The following is a 15,000-nucleotide window of genomic DNA, read 5'->3' as shown; positions in this document are numbered from 1 at the left end:
GCCTTATTCATCTGACTATATTTCGATGCTATTATAATATATTTCGTATTCACATTGTTATTGATAAAAGAAAGATAATTAGAAATAGAGAATTAGAAGCATTAGAATTAAGAAATAAAATGACGAAGACAATATATCTTAATGATAGAAACGTCAAATAGAAACGAACCTAATTATTAAAAATCGTTTGTTTAGCATATGTCTTCGACTTCACACTTTCGTAGGAACATTTTAAATTAGAATTTCTAATCATTTATCTTTCATTGGAGAAAATGTGTTTGCAAAAGATAAAACGATTCTTAAAAATAGCTAATTATCTATCTATATATCTACACACACACACACACACACACATCTTTGTTTCGTAAAATTCGAAACAATCTCGATATCTTCGATTAATCGAATGATCAAAAAAAAAAAAAAAATCCCACAAGTATAAATAAGAAACAAATATTTGTTTATTTATTTATTTAATAATTAATATACATATATATATATAAAATAAACAAAATTCGATATTTGTGATTAATTCCATAAAAAAAAAAAAGAAAAAAAAAATAGAAAAAGAAAAAAATGCCGAAAGAAATAAATACATCGAACAGATAATTGTTCGAAGATTCGAGACGTATATCGAAACTTTCGATTGATCGAACGATAAATGAAAAGAGACAGAGAGAGAGAGAGAGAGAAACAGGAGGGGGGGGGGAGAGAGAGAGAGAGGAAATAAAAAAACGTAAAAAAAAAAATCTATACATATACATCGAAAACAAGATTTTTGAATATTCAAGACTACTTTCGATTTTCGATAAATATGTCGCAATCGATATAAAATCGATCTGTTCGATCAAATTAAATATCGCAAATAATGAAAATAAAAAGCGTACGTAAATTGAACGAAAGATTTTCGAACATTCGAGATTAAACTGTCGAAAAAGAAAAGAAAAGAAAAGAAAAGAAAAGAAAAGAAAAGAAAAGAAAAGAAAAGAATAGGAAGAGAGAGAGAGAGAGAGAAAGGATAAATAAAAAAATAATGAATAGATAAGAAAGAATAGATAACAAAATAATAATTAACAATAATAATTAATAATTAACTATCGATGCTATTTATCGTGATAAAACTATTTACCGCCGGAAAAAAAAAAAGAAAAAAAATAAAAAAGAAAAAAAAAGATCTAAAAAAAAGAAGCCGAACTTTCGTGAAACATTAAAAAAACGAAGGAAATACGTTTAAAGTAATGAAACGGACGGTTGTTCTCGATCAAATGACGTAATAACATAATCGTCAATAATAACAAAAACAGCGATGAAAACGACCTAGTCGACGACGACACGGCCACGACGACGACGACAACAAAAAACAACAACATAGGAAAATATTATACTACGCGACGAAACCAACAATTCTCCACGCGACGTTATCGCCATTTCTCTCTCTCTCTCTCTCTCTCTCTCTCTCTCTTTCTCTCCTTTTCTCCTTCTCTCTTTCTCTCCTTCTCGCTCTCTCTCCTTCTCGCTCTCTCTCCTTCTCTCTTTCTCTCTCTATCTCTGCTCTGTATCTCCCCCTTCGTTCAAAGCAATCTAGGAGACATAAACCCTATCGAAAAAAAAAATAATAATAAAAAAAAAAAAAAAATAAAAAAAACAAAAATAGAACAAAACAAAATTACAGTGAATTAAAATGAAATGAAATAATACAAAAGAAAATAAAATTATAGTTAAAGAAAGGGAAGGAAAATTATAGTGAAAAAAGATAAAATAAAATTGGAAAAAAGAAAAAAAAAAAAAAACAGAACAAAACGAATCAAAATAAAATAAAATAAAATAAAATAAAATAAAATAAAATAAAACAGAACAGAACAAAAAATTAAATGGTATAAGCCAAAGGGAAACGAAATAAAATAAAATTATAATGAAATGAAATGAAATGAAATAGAATGAAGCAAAACGAAATAAAAGAAAAATATAAAAAGGAAAGAATAAAATAAAAACAAAAAAAAAAAAAAAAAATTATACTCGTCTCGTATCCCGTTGTCGACGTTCTCTCATTGTCGTCAAAAGAAAGAAAGAAAGACAGAAAGACAGATAGGCAGAGACAGAGAGAGAAAGACAGAGACAAAAACAGAGAAAGAGAGAGAAAGAGAACGAAAGAAAAAAAGAAAGAAAGAGAGAGAGAAAAAAAGAGAGAGAGAGAGAGAGAGAGAGAGAGAGAGAGAGAGAGAGAGAGAGAGAGAGAGAGAGAGAGAGAGAGAGAGAGAGAGAGAGAGAGAGAGAGAGAGAGAGAGAGAGAGAGAGAGAGAGAGAGAGAGAGAGAGAGAGAGAGAGAGAGAGAGAGAGAGAGAGAGAGAGAGAGAACAAATCGACGCGCTTTTCATTGCATCGGATCGCGTCGGATCGGATTGAATCGGATTACGTCGCGTCGCATCGTATACTCGGCGTTTACGGACACGCCAAAAAGCATGCTCTCCTCGTTGTCGCGCGCGAGAGAGAGAGAGAGAGAGAGAGAGAAAACGCGCATTTACGCGCTCGAGCATATATACTCCACTCAACGAATATATAATACTATTTACTATTACTATTACTACTACTACTATTTGCTCTATCAATACACCTCCTCTTCCTACTCCCCCTCTCATCAACATTCTCTTCTAACCAATAAACTAATATATATAAGTAGTAATCGAATAAGTAAGTATTAAGTACCTACGAGTATGTTATATCTAACTAAATATATACATATATATATATATACATTAATACATATGTATGTATGACATATGTATGGATATATATATATATATATGTATATATACACGACTGTGAAATGAAGTTGCACATTGTGCGCATAAACGTAGTCTCGGTATAAGAAAAGAAAAAGAAAAAGAAAAAAAAGAAAAAAAAAAAGAGAGCGAACGAGCGAAAGAGAGAGAGAGAGAGATTGAGAGAGGAGAAAGAGAGAGAGAGAGAGAGAGAGAGAGAGAGAGAGAGAGAAAGAACGTAAACAAGAAGCTTCTCTTCTCTCTCACTCCCTCACTCCTCTCTATCTCTTTTTCATTCTCACTCTTTCTCTCTCTCTCTCCCTCTCACTCTCTCTCACTCTCTCTCTCTCTCTCTCTATATATATATATTCATATCTCTCTCTTTCAGAAAACGTTTTCAACGTTTTTCATAACGTAACGTGTGCGTTAGAAAGAGAAAGAGAATAACTTATATGGAAAACATTGAAGTAAAAAAAAGAAGAAAGAAAAAAAAAAGAAAGACAGAAAGAGAGAGAGAGAGAGAGAGAAAAAAAGAGAGAGAGAGAGAGAGAGAGAGAAAGAGACTGTCCCTTAAGATAAGGACCTACTGTGATTTCCTTACTCTGCTCGTGACGTCCGATACTTCTCGCATGATCGCTTCAAATGCTGCCGTTTCCTGCGCCTCCTTCTGGTTGAGCAAGGCAATCTTTTCACTGAATTTCCGTGGATTCGCCATGATGGCTCTCTCTCTCTTAGCGGCCGCCACTGGACTTTTCCGAGATCGGACTACACACACACACACTAGGAAATTGCTAATAGACACGACGAGGAGACAGAAACGAGGAGAGAGAGAGAGAGAGAGAGAGAGAGAGAGAGAGAGAGAGAGAGAGAGAGAGAGAGAGAGAGAGAGAGAGAGAATGAAAGAGTAGAAAGATAGAGAGAGAGGGAGTGACAGAGAGGTGGGGAAGAGAGAAAGAGAGAGAGAGAGAGAAAAGAGAGAGAGAGAGAACCAAACTCGCTGAACGTTCTTTTACAATCCACGGTGGTGGTGTGAACGCAACGACGAGTCGACGTGCGCGTTTCCCTTGCGCGTTTTTTCCCTTTCTGTCCCTTACCCCTTCCCCCGCCCCCACCAATTTCCAGCCGTCCCTTCTCTAACTCCACTTCACTCCACTATCTTTCTCTCTCTTTCTTTCTTTCTTTCACTTACTCTCTTTCTCTTATTCTCTCTCTCTCTCTCTCTTTTTCACTCTGACTCTCTCTCTCTCTCTCAGTCTCGATCACTCACTCTCTCACTTTAAAGGAACCTCCTTTTCATCGACACACGATTAAGAAGGAGAATAGAGAAGAGAACACTATATTAACTTTTTCTTATATATGTATATGTATACACGCTGTACGCACGATACACGCGCGCACACACACACACACACACACACACACACACACACACCAGACGTAGGCGCGCGCGCACGCACGCACGCACGCACGTACGTACGCACGCACGCACTCACGGAAAAGAAATAGAAAGAAGAATACGCACGGACGGCACGTCCGTCGTAACACAACAAAACTCGTGTGAATTCACGAACGCGGTACACACACGCGCGCGACGTACTAGTCGATACGACTAAGACACACTATTAAACACACCACCACTGAAGAACAACACACCACCACCACCAACCACCACCACCACCACCGAGTTTGTTCCGTTCGTTAGTTTGCTTGCTCGCTCGCTTGCTTGCTTGCTTACTTGCTCGTTTTCTTTCTCTCTTTCTTTTTCTCTCGTAGACGTCGTTCGTTTGTTAAACTAACTAGCTGAGCTAGCTAGCTCGCTCCCTCGTTTGCTCGCTCGCTTGCTTGCTTGCTTGTTCAGCTCGGCTCAATTCGGTTCAACTCGGCTCGGCTCGGCTACGGCTCGCTCCGCTCCGCTCAGCTTAGCTTAGCTTAGCTTAGCTTAGCTTAGCTTAGCTTTGCTTTACTTTGCTTTGCTTTACTTTGCTTTGCTTCGATCAACCTCAGCCTTGATTCTCTTTCTCTCTCTCTCTCTTTCTTTTTTTCTTTCTTTCTCTCTTTCTTTTTTCTTTCTCTCTTTCTTTCTCTCTTTCTTTCTCTCTCTCTTTCTCTCTTTCTTTCGTTCGTCCGTTCGTTCGTTCACTTTTCAAATCCGTAACCGACTGCCTTCTCGATGGCACTGACGATCCACTACGATACCCTAAATTATGCGGCACTGCGCGCCACACGTTACGCGCAGCAACACCATTTTCGCGGGCCCATTGGTCGACATCGTTTTCGACATCGACAGCGCCCTCATGTTCGTTTATTAACGATCAGAGTACGTACTTACGTACGCATATACGTAACGCGTACGTTCTTCTTCGTATTAATTCGATATAAATTTAGCCGAATAAATTAGAAAATATTTGAAACTATAAGAGAAAATATATTTACGATTTTTGTGTATTTTTAAAAAGTCGAAGAGAATTTTATTTTGGTACTTTTTTTCTTTTTCTCTCCTTTTCTATTCTTTTTTTTCCTTTTTTTCTTTTAATTTATTTATATATTTATAACCTTTATTTTACGCACGAAGGAACACGTTTGTCTGTGATATCTCGATAGTGATGCTTCTTTTTATTTCCCCTCTTTCGATACTCGATTCCGATTGGTAGAAATGCTTAGAATCATTTCTATTGGTCTCACGACCAATAGAACATTACATGTTCTTCGTGTAGTAAGACGTAATTTATCGGTAAACTAGATCTCTTTTTTTTGAATACAGGAAAATATTTAATTTATTTGAAAGATCAGACGAATTTTTATTGTGATGTTTATATTTTAATATAATGTGTATGTGCGTATGTATGTGATTCTTTAATGACGACGATTTTGTAATTATAATTCTTGATTCTGATTGGTCAAAATATTTCATTAATTCCTATAGACGATACGGAATATGCGTTTCTATATACAAGATTTTTCACAAAGATACTTTATAATATCGATTTTAAAATGTAAGCGGTATCGTTATAAAATACTTTTAATTTTTAAAAAATTAGATTTTTATTAAGTGATTTTTATGATATTAATTAATATCTCTCGCATTTTGTATTTATTCGGAAAATACGATTTATCCTTTCGTATATTTCTTTAAACAAATATCATTATATCTGGAAAATATATATATATATATATATATATATATATATATATATATATATATATTTTTTTTTGATAGGTTATCTTAATAAAAGTAAATTAGAATATTTATTACATAAAATAACTACAAAAATCTTCTTAATATTTTCATCTTGCAAAAAGTAACCTTCTTTTTTTCCCCTACAATCTAATGATTTATTTTTTTCTCTTTCTTTTTATTATAATGGTTTTAGCTATTAAATGATGATTAAATTAGCTCCCTACATACATTTCAGAGTGATTAAGATGTTTGATCGTCCAATAAGTATCCCTGTCCTGCATATAATCTCGTTTAAATGTGTAATTGCTTACGCACTTATGATCAGTTTTTATAAAATTAATAAACCTCTGGCTTTTAATTTCTTCCTTAATATTAATGCCTGGTAAGTAATGTATAATAAATTCCAATTCTACTGTTTTCTTTTCTATAAGAAAATATATATGAAACAAAATGTCTATTTAATAGATATAAAATCATCCTGATTTCTATATCAATTCAATTACCTTCTGATTCTATTGAGCATTTAATATTATAAGGCAAGCATAATAATATATTTTCTTCTGTCATAGCAATAAGTTTTCTTTCCTCTTCTGTTAATGTATTCACTTTTAATTTTAAGATATCTAATACATAATCATCTACAAGATTTTCTAATGAATCATAATCTTTATTTGATAATGCTATGGATACCATTGATGCAGCCTAAAAGTAATTTTATTAATTAATTTTATTATTATTATATCTTTAATAAGATTCACATTAATGAAAAAAATTTTAATTGGAAAATTATAATTGATAAATTTTGATATAATATTTAACTTACTTTTTTAACAGACTCCATAATATCCTTAATCTTAAAATCTGAATCCTTTATTATAAATGGTATACATACTTCATACCATTGTATTTTGATGAAATTAAAAAAAGATTGTGTGATATAAATCGGACCAGGTATGAGCTGTGGTAAAACTATTTTTCTCATATTCTTTTCATTTTGTGAAAAATTTCTATATATTATATTTCCTTTGGAGGTTATAGATGGCAATATTAATTCTTTAGATTGATATCCTTTCATTCCCAATATACAATTATTATATGCTACGGATACATACAAGTTTCGTAAATCTAATCGCGTAATAGTCCTTTTAATAACCACACCTAACATTTTTAATTTCTAATACAAAATGTGTATTATTCTTTAGCATCTATTTATATGTAAGCCAACAGTATATAGTACACGTATAACATGGATACATACGAAAATATTTTCAATACTTTTTTTTTTTTCAATCATTTTTACGATAAATTTTATTATTTTATCATTAATTCTCTGATAAAATATTACCTATATATCGTAATAACAATTATTCTTTCATTTTGTTAAATATATTAATGATACAAGGAAAATATACAGATATATTTTTAATTAATACAATATTTTGCAATAATCTTTAATAGAATTATTAAACGTATATGAATATTAATTCATTTAAATGATATTTATATCCGTTCATTCATAGATATAAACATTAATATCTATTATTTAATCTTACAATGTTTTTGAATTTCGCGCTTTATTTTAGTTTATTTATTTTTTTTTTTTTCTTTACCAATTACTTTGTTGCTTTCATTCGATGTATCTAATTTGACGTCGTCACGAGAACTTACATGTTCACAAAAATAACAAAATATATTTTATTATTAAATTATAGATATTTGTCCAAAATTAGTTATAGACATTTATTAATGATAACGTTGGTAAGACTGTTACGTAAAGATAGTTACTCTTGTGAGTTTTACCGTGCTCTTATTAAAATCCTTAAATTTATTATCATTTATATATTATCTCTCTCTCTCTCTCTCTCTCTCTTTCTCATTTTTTCTCTATCATTTCTTTTCTTTATTTTTAACGCAAGAATTAATAACATTAAAAACAAATTATGAGATTAACCAATTATTTATTTAAAAGAGTAGCAGAATGGACAAAGAAATATTCGAATTTACCTGATTCCTATATAGATCGTACTATGCGACAGGTATGTCATTTAATTGTCATTTTTATTATAAATATAATAATGACATCTTATTGGATATTTTTATTAATATCATTATATTTGAATTAAAATAGGTTTATTGGCGTACACCTCGAGGTAAACCACAATATCTTCCACGTACTCTTGAACGTAAACGTTATTGGTTTTCCATTTATAAACCATGGACGAATAATTTTAAAATAGAAAATATTAAACCTTTGTTACCCGATTATATACATATAGAGCCTATAAAAGATTGGAGTTTTTTTCGTGGCGACAGGGTAATTAAACATTTCTTATTTTTTTTCTTTTTTTGGTCTATTTTATAATCTTAGGTTATGTCTTCCCTTTTTTTTTATTTATATGATCTCTTTATTGTTACCTTATTTGTCATTTATGAAATATATATATAATATATATATATATATTTATAGATATTGTTGTTATTTATTGTAGGTTGAAATATTAATAGGAAAAGATAAAGGTAAACAAGGTATAGTAAGAGACATAATACAGGAAAGAAATTGGGTTTTTGTGGAAGGACTTAATACAAAATTGGAATGTATTGGAAAAACTAAAACATTTCCTGGAATATATATATCAATGGAACAACCATTATTAGTTACCAGGGATATTCTTTTAGTAGATCCACATGACTTGTATGTATTTCTATTAAAAGATTTATCATTTATTAATTGATCTTTTTATTATTATTATTATTATTATTATTATTATTATTATTATTATTATTGTTATTATATTATTTATTTTCTGAAATTAGAAATGGTACTCAAATTGAATGGAGATATACAGATGAGGGTAATAAAGTACGTGTATCTGTTAGAACTGGTAGAATAATTCCAATGCCTGAATCTGCATTGGAAACGATAGATTATAAACATCCAAAACTTTATAAAGAACAAAGTAAAGATACGACCAAAGAGGAAGTAACAAAAGTAACATTTAAAGTAAGAGTAAGAGTTATTGTAACATTTAATAATATGATATAATTTAATTCAATTTAATTACAATATCTTTTTCTATACATTTAGCCGGTTTTAAAAACTTTCGAAATGGATATTATGGATAATATGGGTATCAAGGAAGATCGTACATCTAAAAAATCGTATTGGTATTAGATTATATTGTAAGTAGATAGATATATATATATATATATATAAATAAATTTCTTACATAAGCAAAAGCTATATATATATATCAATTGGAATAATTTTTATCAAAATATATTGATTTATTTATTTATGACACACCGTTTGTTAAGAAAAATGTTATCTGTTGATTTTTACCATCATGATGTAATATTATTTTTACAAGATCAAAGCTTGTAGAAAAATATTACAAAAATCCCATTTTATTATCATATGTTGATTATATGAGTGTATGTTAAAAAAAAAAAAAAAAAAAAAAAAGAAAAGAAAAAAAAGAAGAGTGATCTTCACCCATCTCTTTTATTTTTTTCTTGTTTTTCTTTTTCTTTTTCTCTTTTTTTTTTTTTTTTTTTTCTTTTTTCCTTTTATATTAGAAAATACACTGAGACATGGCTTTTGTTTATAAATTCCTGTATTTAGATATGTATGTAGAAATTATTTGTTAATCGTTAATTGTTATTTAGGATTGAACAATATCAACTTTCTTTTTTCTTTTTTTTTTTTTTTTTCTTTTTTTTTTGTGAATTTAATCGTAAATCCATATAATTATATTAGATGTCCGATTAGAGCAGAAAAATAATTTTAGTTTATCTCGTATTTTACTTTTTCTTTTTTCTTTCTTTTTTTCTTTTCTTTTCTTTTCTTTTCTTTTGTTAATTTATCTTATTAAACAACGTCACGCATACATATCACAGTACAATTTTTTACAAACGCACACAGATCCCCGGAACACTCTGTTTTTGAAATTTAAATAATAATCCAATATTAATATATTTTTCCTTATATTAACACACAACATTTTTATATTATCTATGTCACTTTGTTAAATATTGCTTCATTTTTTTTTTATATATATTCTTTTTTTCTTCATGATTATTTCTCTTTTATTTTTTTTTTTTTTTTTTTTTTTATTTACAAATATTCATTCATTTATTTTGCCTAACAATGTGGATTTAGAAAAGATCCCAGAAAATTGTACAAATTATATTCTTTTCTCTTTTTCTTTTTCTGTTTCCTTTTTTTTTTATATATATATATATGTATGTATACATATATATATAAGCATAATCCATAACAATAAAAATTTCATAACATAATCAATATAAGTAAATTTTTAATAATTTTTTTTTACACATTTGGACGAAGAAACGAAGAAAGTTTTGTATTAAGAAGCAACGTAACATGATAAATCGTAATAATAATAATAATAATAATAATAATAATAATAATAATAATAATAATAATAATAATAATAATAATAATAATAATAATAATAATAATAATATTAATAATAATAATTTTTTTTTTAGGTTAACAAGATCTTATAACATATATTTTATTAATTAATAATTATGCAAATCCGTGATGCACTGCATTATATGTATATATATATATATATATATGTATATATATATATATATATATATATATATATATATAATATGATATATATATATACTCATTGGAGAAACTATTAAGCCGTGTTTAATCTCTTTATAGATTGTATAATATATTCTGGTAAAAAGAGAGCCTCTAAAGAGGGTACAGGGGGGACGAGGGAAACTATTATGAAAAATATTCAGTATTATTTACGCGTTACGCAGTTAAATTGTTTAACTACGACGGTAAATATGACTTAATTAGCGAGGATTTAGGATTGAACTATACGAACTATTTAAACGATCGATAGTATTATTGCACTGAGTCAGCACTAATTTTTTTAAGGTTATGTTATCGAAAATTCAAGTAAGTAAATGCATTTTCTAATTTCTTTTCTTTTCTTTTCTTTTCTTTTCTTGATTATTTCAGCAAATATTGTACTTTCTCGTACATGGTATAACCTCAAAAACAAAAACAAGATAGGTTATATATATACACACACACATATATATATATATATATGTATATGTATATGTATATGTATATGTATATAGTTTTTCTTTTTCATTCGTGTGTATAGATTTTTTCGTCTCAATAATCGAGATATAAATCTGATCTGAGAGATAGACAATTTCTTGAAAATTGAATTTCATGATGTAAAAACAGAAAAGGAAAGTCAATTATTATTTACTACAGTTCACGAGGACTTGGTGGCAGGGTGCCTGACTAGGAGGTTCACTTCACCGTCGTGTAATTTTTTCATCAGAGACCAAGCTTCTATCCTTGACATTCTTGTAACATCACTACCGTTTACTTCTAGTAATTGGTCCCCTGCCTTTAAGGCACCTGTCTTTTCAGCAGCACCTCCTAAATTATTTAATAAAATAATGATATAAATTTAATTATAATTATATTTTATTTGGTATTAAACATTTAAATGATATTTTTATTATTTTGTAGATATTTTAAACTCACCAGTAAATATTTTCTTTATTACCAATGGTCTGTCTCCAAGAGGACTATCACGTCCTCCTTCTAAACTGAATCCAAGACCAGCTCCATCTTTGTAAACTGCGACCATTGATGGTGGACCCCAAGCAGTATCTTCTACAGCATTTATTTCGAATCCTAAGAAAATCAATGTTTAGATAGAGTTAAACATATATATATATATAGATATATTGTTTGTCATATTAATCCTAGTTGTGAACACATATCAAAATAATCTTTAATTGTACATTTGGGAATGTGCTACATTACACTTTGAATAGTACTTTAAATATCTGTCATTTATACAGAATGAATAATATGAAATGAAATTGAAAATATAAATAAGAATGAAATTTAATATATTCTTGAAAATCTTAGAAATAATAATTGGTAGATTATTAGAAAAATACATTAGCAATTTTCTAGATTATAAAAAAAATTCATGAATCGTGCAATGCACAAATTATTTCAATTGATCTGGTGTGTTTCTAAAAAGAAAAAAAAAAAAAAAAAAGGAAAACAACACAGATGCAAAACTAGGATTAATATTTATATTCAATATGTTTCAAAACTAATGAAATGTTAAATGATTATTACCTTCAACAATGGTTTCGACACTGGCAGTCCTTGATCTCAATTTACAACCTTCATCGATTCTTGCTCTTGATACAACCAAAACAACTTCTGATCTAGGTTGTTTTAAAACAGTTAGGCTCTCCCTATGCGTAAGACCACGTGTACTTCTACCATTAATACTAAGTATTCTGTCTCCTCTTTGAACACGACCATCCTTATCGGCAATAGAATGAGCTAAGACACGATGAACAGTGATCTCTTTGACTTCGCAATCGGCACCACCAGCCAAAGTTATTCCAACACTTCCTGTTGGATTTTCTTTATGTAATAAGACTACTATAACGTCATGAGCACAACGAGCTTCCTCTAAGCTAGCTTCTTCTACGAGCTGAGCTAATTCCTGTTGTGAAATTAAACTTGTACTGCTAGCCAATGAGCTTATACTACCAAATTGTTCGCTACAAAATCTTTCATTGTCCGTTTCCGTTCCGATCGATGATACATTCTCATCAATGCTACTGTCCAAACTTGGAAATCGATTGTGAGACGAAACTGGTGTTACCTGTTGTTGATTTTGACCATTTGTTGTAGCATCAATTTTATCCAAGGCCTTTTTCATGTCTGTCACACTGACGCTACGTCTACCCAAATTTCTAGCAGTTGGTATCTTAGACGTATTGCTCTTTGATTTATCTGTTATTTCTGTATCGTCATTGTTATCAAAGATCCTTGATCTACCTAACGTTGGAATCTTTGAGATGAACGTTTTATCCTCTCGCCAGGTATCATTAGAATTCGTTGATGTCTTTTTGTTAAAACGATTGATGTCCCTTGATTCTGAAAAAAGTCTTTGCGACGACAGACCACTTCCATTTTCTGTTCTACCTTCGATACTTTGCGTTCTTAACAATTTTGGAGATGGACTTTCTACTTTTGCGCTTAATATATCCTCTAAGCTCATTTGACTTTTTGATCTACCGAAACTAACATCATCGACATGTATAGCCGATCTTGATCTACTTCTAGTTGTTAGAATAGTCAATAGATCATTTTGATCATCCTGCGTCTTTTTTATTGGTGAACCAACTTTACACCTTTGTTTCATAGTTTCTTGTGAAATTTCTTCGGTTTCCTTTTGAACAGACCTATTTTTCAAGGTTATATCATTGGAATTGTATTCGTTCGTTGTACCACGTGATACAGTTTGACTTTTCAAGGTCACCGGATTGACCTTTTCCATCGTATTAACTAACTTCTCTTCTGCCGCCGATCTAGCCAAAGCTTTGGCCTCTGCTCTAACCCATTTCTTCAAATCGTTAGAAGGTTCTAACATTTCTGATTTTGGTGGTCTCACGGCCGGTGTAATGATGGTTCTTTTAGGTGGTAATTTAGGTTCTTCGATTTTTCTCTGTAATTGATCATCATCCTCTAAGAAAGAATCGGTAACTTCAATATAAGCTATTTTAATATCCTGTTTAACTTGGACACCATTGTTAGGATTATTTTTCCTTCTAATGGTTCCGCTATTTTCAGGATTTGTTTCCTCTTCATCGGTAAATTTTCTTTGGATTAATGGTGAACCATTCAAGTCTCTACCACTTCTACATCTTGCACTTGCCAATATATTTTTTCTATTTATCGCTTCAACGCTTTGCGGCTTGAGTACTCTTCTTGACAAAGATTCAGCGCTGGCCTGTGAACCCGATGTCAAGGTCGACGAGGTACTACAATTTGTTTCTGTACTATTTGATCTTCTCAATGTTTGCCTTTGAGGAATTTGTGAATTCCTGGCTGTATTATCTATTGGCTGAGGTGAACGTGGATTAGAACTGGTACTACTACTGCTAGACGATGATGATCTTTCCGACGAGACGTATGTTCTTTCGTTATTGAGAATATTTCCTCTGGCATTATATTGTTCCGCATTATTTATCGTTTCATTTTCAGTCTTAACGTAAGCTTTATTCGAGGTATCTATGATGAATGAACGACGTTGATAATTCAATTCCGTTGAAACGTATGATCTTTCAGATGATACCGTAGATCTTTCTGATGGAACAGGTGACATTGGTGGACTGAAACCACGTGATATACTACTCTGTGAGCTACTAACTGCCGAATCATTGTCGGAATCGTCATAATCATTACGCGTTTTTCTCGGTCCATTGATTCTCGATCTGCCACGTAAAACGTCTGGCGAATTATTTGCCGATAGAAATTCAAAACTATAATCGCTTCTCGTCGGGCTACAAATACTTTCTAAACTTTTAGGAGGTTCCGATATATTATTATTACCTCCAGCATTTACAATTGAATTATTTCCTTGTGAATTTTTCGTCGTATAAGCCGAAGAATTAATCGTATTACCGGATGAACCATATACCGTCAAACTTTTCCTTTTAAATGCTGGTGAATATTTTGAATTTATCTGAGGTGCTGGCATTTTGAAAGATGTCGTAGCCTTTAACGGGACGCTCGCTGAACTTGTATTACTTGCTATAGAACTTTGTGATCCCCATTTGTCCTGTATATTTGCTTTAGGTAACTGCAAAATTAAGAAAGAAAAAAAAACAAAAATTATGTATGTATATATATATATATATATATATATATATATATATATATATATATAATAACAATAATGTAATAATCAAAATAATGTAATAATCAATCAATATTATTAATGATCTTTATTCTCTCTCTCTTTTTTTTTTCTTTTTTTTTTTTTTTTGTATTTTATTTTTTAGACCAACCTGACTGAGTAATATGGAGTTACGTGATTTAATCTCTGGCAAATCAACGATCGGCTGTTCGATAGTTACAGTTTCCTTCTCAGGAATCACCAAACCGCGTAACTTTGAGATAGATCGTCTTCTCTGTTCGATCAATTGATTCAAACTGGTCCTTCTCATGTCTTC

General features: G+C 30.5%; 4 protein-coding genes across 18 annotated transcripts in view; 1 reads left to right on the top strand and 3 right to left on the bottom strand.

The window, feature by feature from the left end:
• Crtc (CREB-regulated transcription coactivator) overlaps nt 1–4,954 on the bottom strand; it is a 50,133-nt gene extending 45,179 nt beyond the window's left edge. For 5 of the 12 annotated variants that reach the window (XM_085662394.1, XM_035874506.2, XM_035874514.2 and 2 more), the window contains exon 1: nt 3,358–3,536. In XM_085662394.1, coding sequence (XP_085518520.1) covers nt 3,358–3,471 — 114 coding nt within the window. In that variant the 5' untranslated portion in view covers nt 3,472–3,536. Of the gene's footprint in view, nt 1–3,357; nt 3,537–3,945; nt 4,454–4,491 lie in introns of those variants that run through there. The other 7 variants (XM_085662399.1, XM_085662396.1, XM_085662393.1 and 4 more) reach the window with 7 other exon arrangements.
• Nucleotides 4,955–6,020: 1,066 nt separating this feature from the next.
• Nucleotides 6,021–7,194, bottom strand: LOC118445293 (m-AAA protease-interacting protein 1, mitochondrial). The gene is made up of 3 exons (XM_035874522.2): nt 6,758–7,194; nt 6,438–6,636; nt 6,021–6,358 (listed from the first exon to the last, which is right to left on the bottom strand). The coding sequence occupies exons 1-3, from the start codon at nt 7,097–7,099 to the stop codon at nt 6,147–6,149; spliced, it is 753 nt and encodes a 250-aa protein (XP_035730415.1). The 5' UTR covers nt 7,100–7,194; the 3' UTR covers nt 6,021–6,146.
• A 478-nt stretch (nt 7,195–7,672) lies between these two features.
• Nucleotides 7,673–11,613, top strand: mRpL24 (mitochondrial ribosomal protein L24). 4 transcript variants are annotated; one of them, XM_085662570.1, is made up of 6 exons: nt 7,673–7,723; nt 7,904–7,970; nt 8,063–8,248; nt 8,424–8,626; nt 8,749–8,935; nt 9,020–9,120. In XM_085662570.1, exons 2-6 carry the CDS (start codon nt 7,962–7,964, stop codon nt 9,104–9,106), a joined length of 672 nt encoding a protein of 223 aa, XP_085518696.1. In that variant the 5' UTR covers nt 7,673–7,723; nt 7,904–7,961; the 3' UTR covers nt 9,107–9,120. The 4 variants fall into 4 exon arrangements, with proteins under 4 accessions (XP_085518696.1, XP_085518697.1, XP_035730414.1 ...); XM_085662571.1 differs by having other exon boundaries at nt 7,674–7,692; XM_035874521.2 differs by lacking the exon at nt 7,673–7,723 and adding an exon at nt 11,477–11,613 and having other exon boundaries at nt 7,730–7,970; nt 9,020–9,114.
• The window catches only part of bbg (PDZ domain-containing protein big bang), a 71,202-nt gene continuing 67,375 nt past the window's right edge, over nt 11,174–15,000 (bottom strand). Inside the window, exons 8-11 of the mRNA XM_035874496.2 lie at nt 14,836–15,000; nt 12,104–14,627; nt 11,492–11,644; nt 11,174–11,383 (exon numbers count right to left, since the gene is read on the bottom strand). The exon at nt 14,836–15,000 is cut by the window's right edge and continues 884 nt beyond it. Of these exons, the coding sequence (XP_035730389.2) occupies nt 11,214–11,383; nt 11,492–11,644; nt 12,104–14,627; nt 14,836–15,000 (3,012 nt within the window). The 3' untranslated portion in view covers nt 11,174–11,213. The remainder of the gene's footprint in view (nt 11,384–11,491; nt 11,645–12,103; nt 14,628–14,835) is intronic.

This window comes from Vespa mandarinia, chromosome 18, assembly GCF_050613455.1.
Source record: "Vespa mandarinia isolate Hongniang chromosome 18, ASM5061345v1, whole genome shotgun sequence".
NCBI classification, from domain to species: Eukaryota; Metazoa; Arthropoda; class Insecta; order Hymenoptera; family Vespidae; genus Vespa; species Vespa mandarinia.
This window is presented reverse-complemented; position numbering and strand designations above follow the sequence as displayed.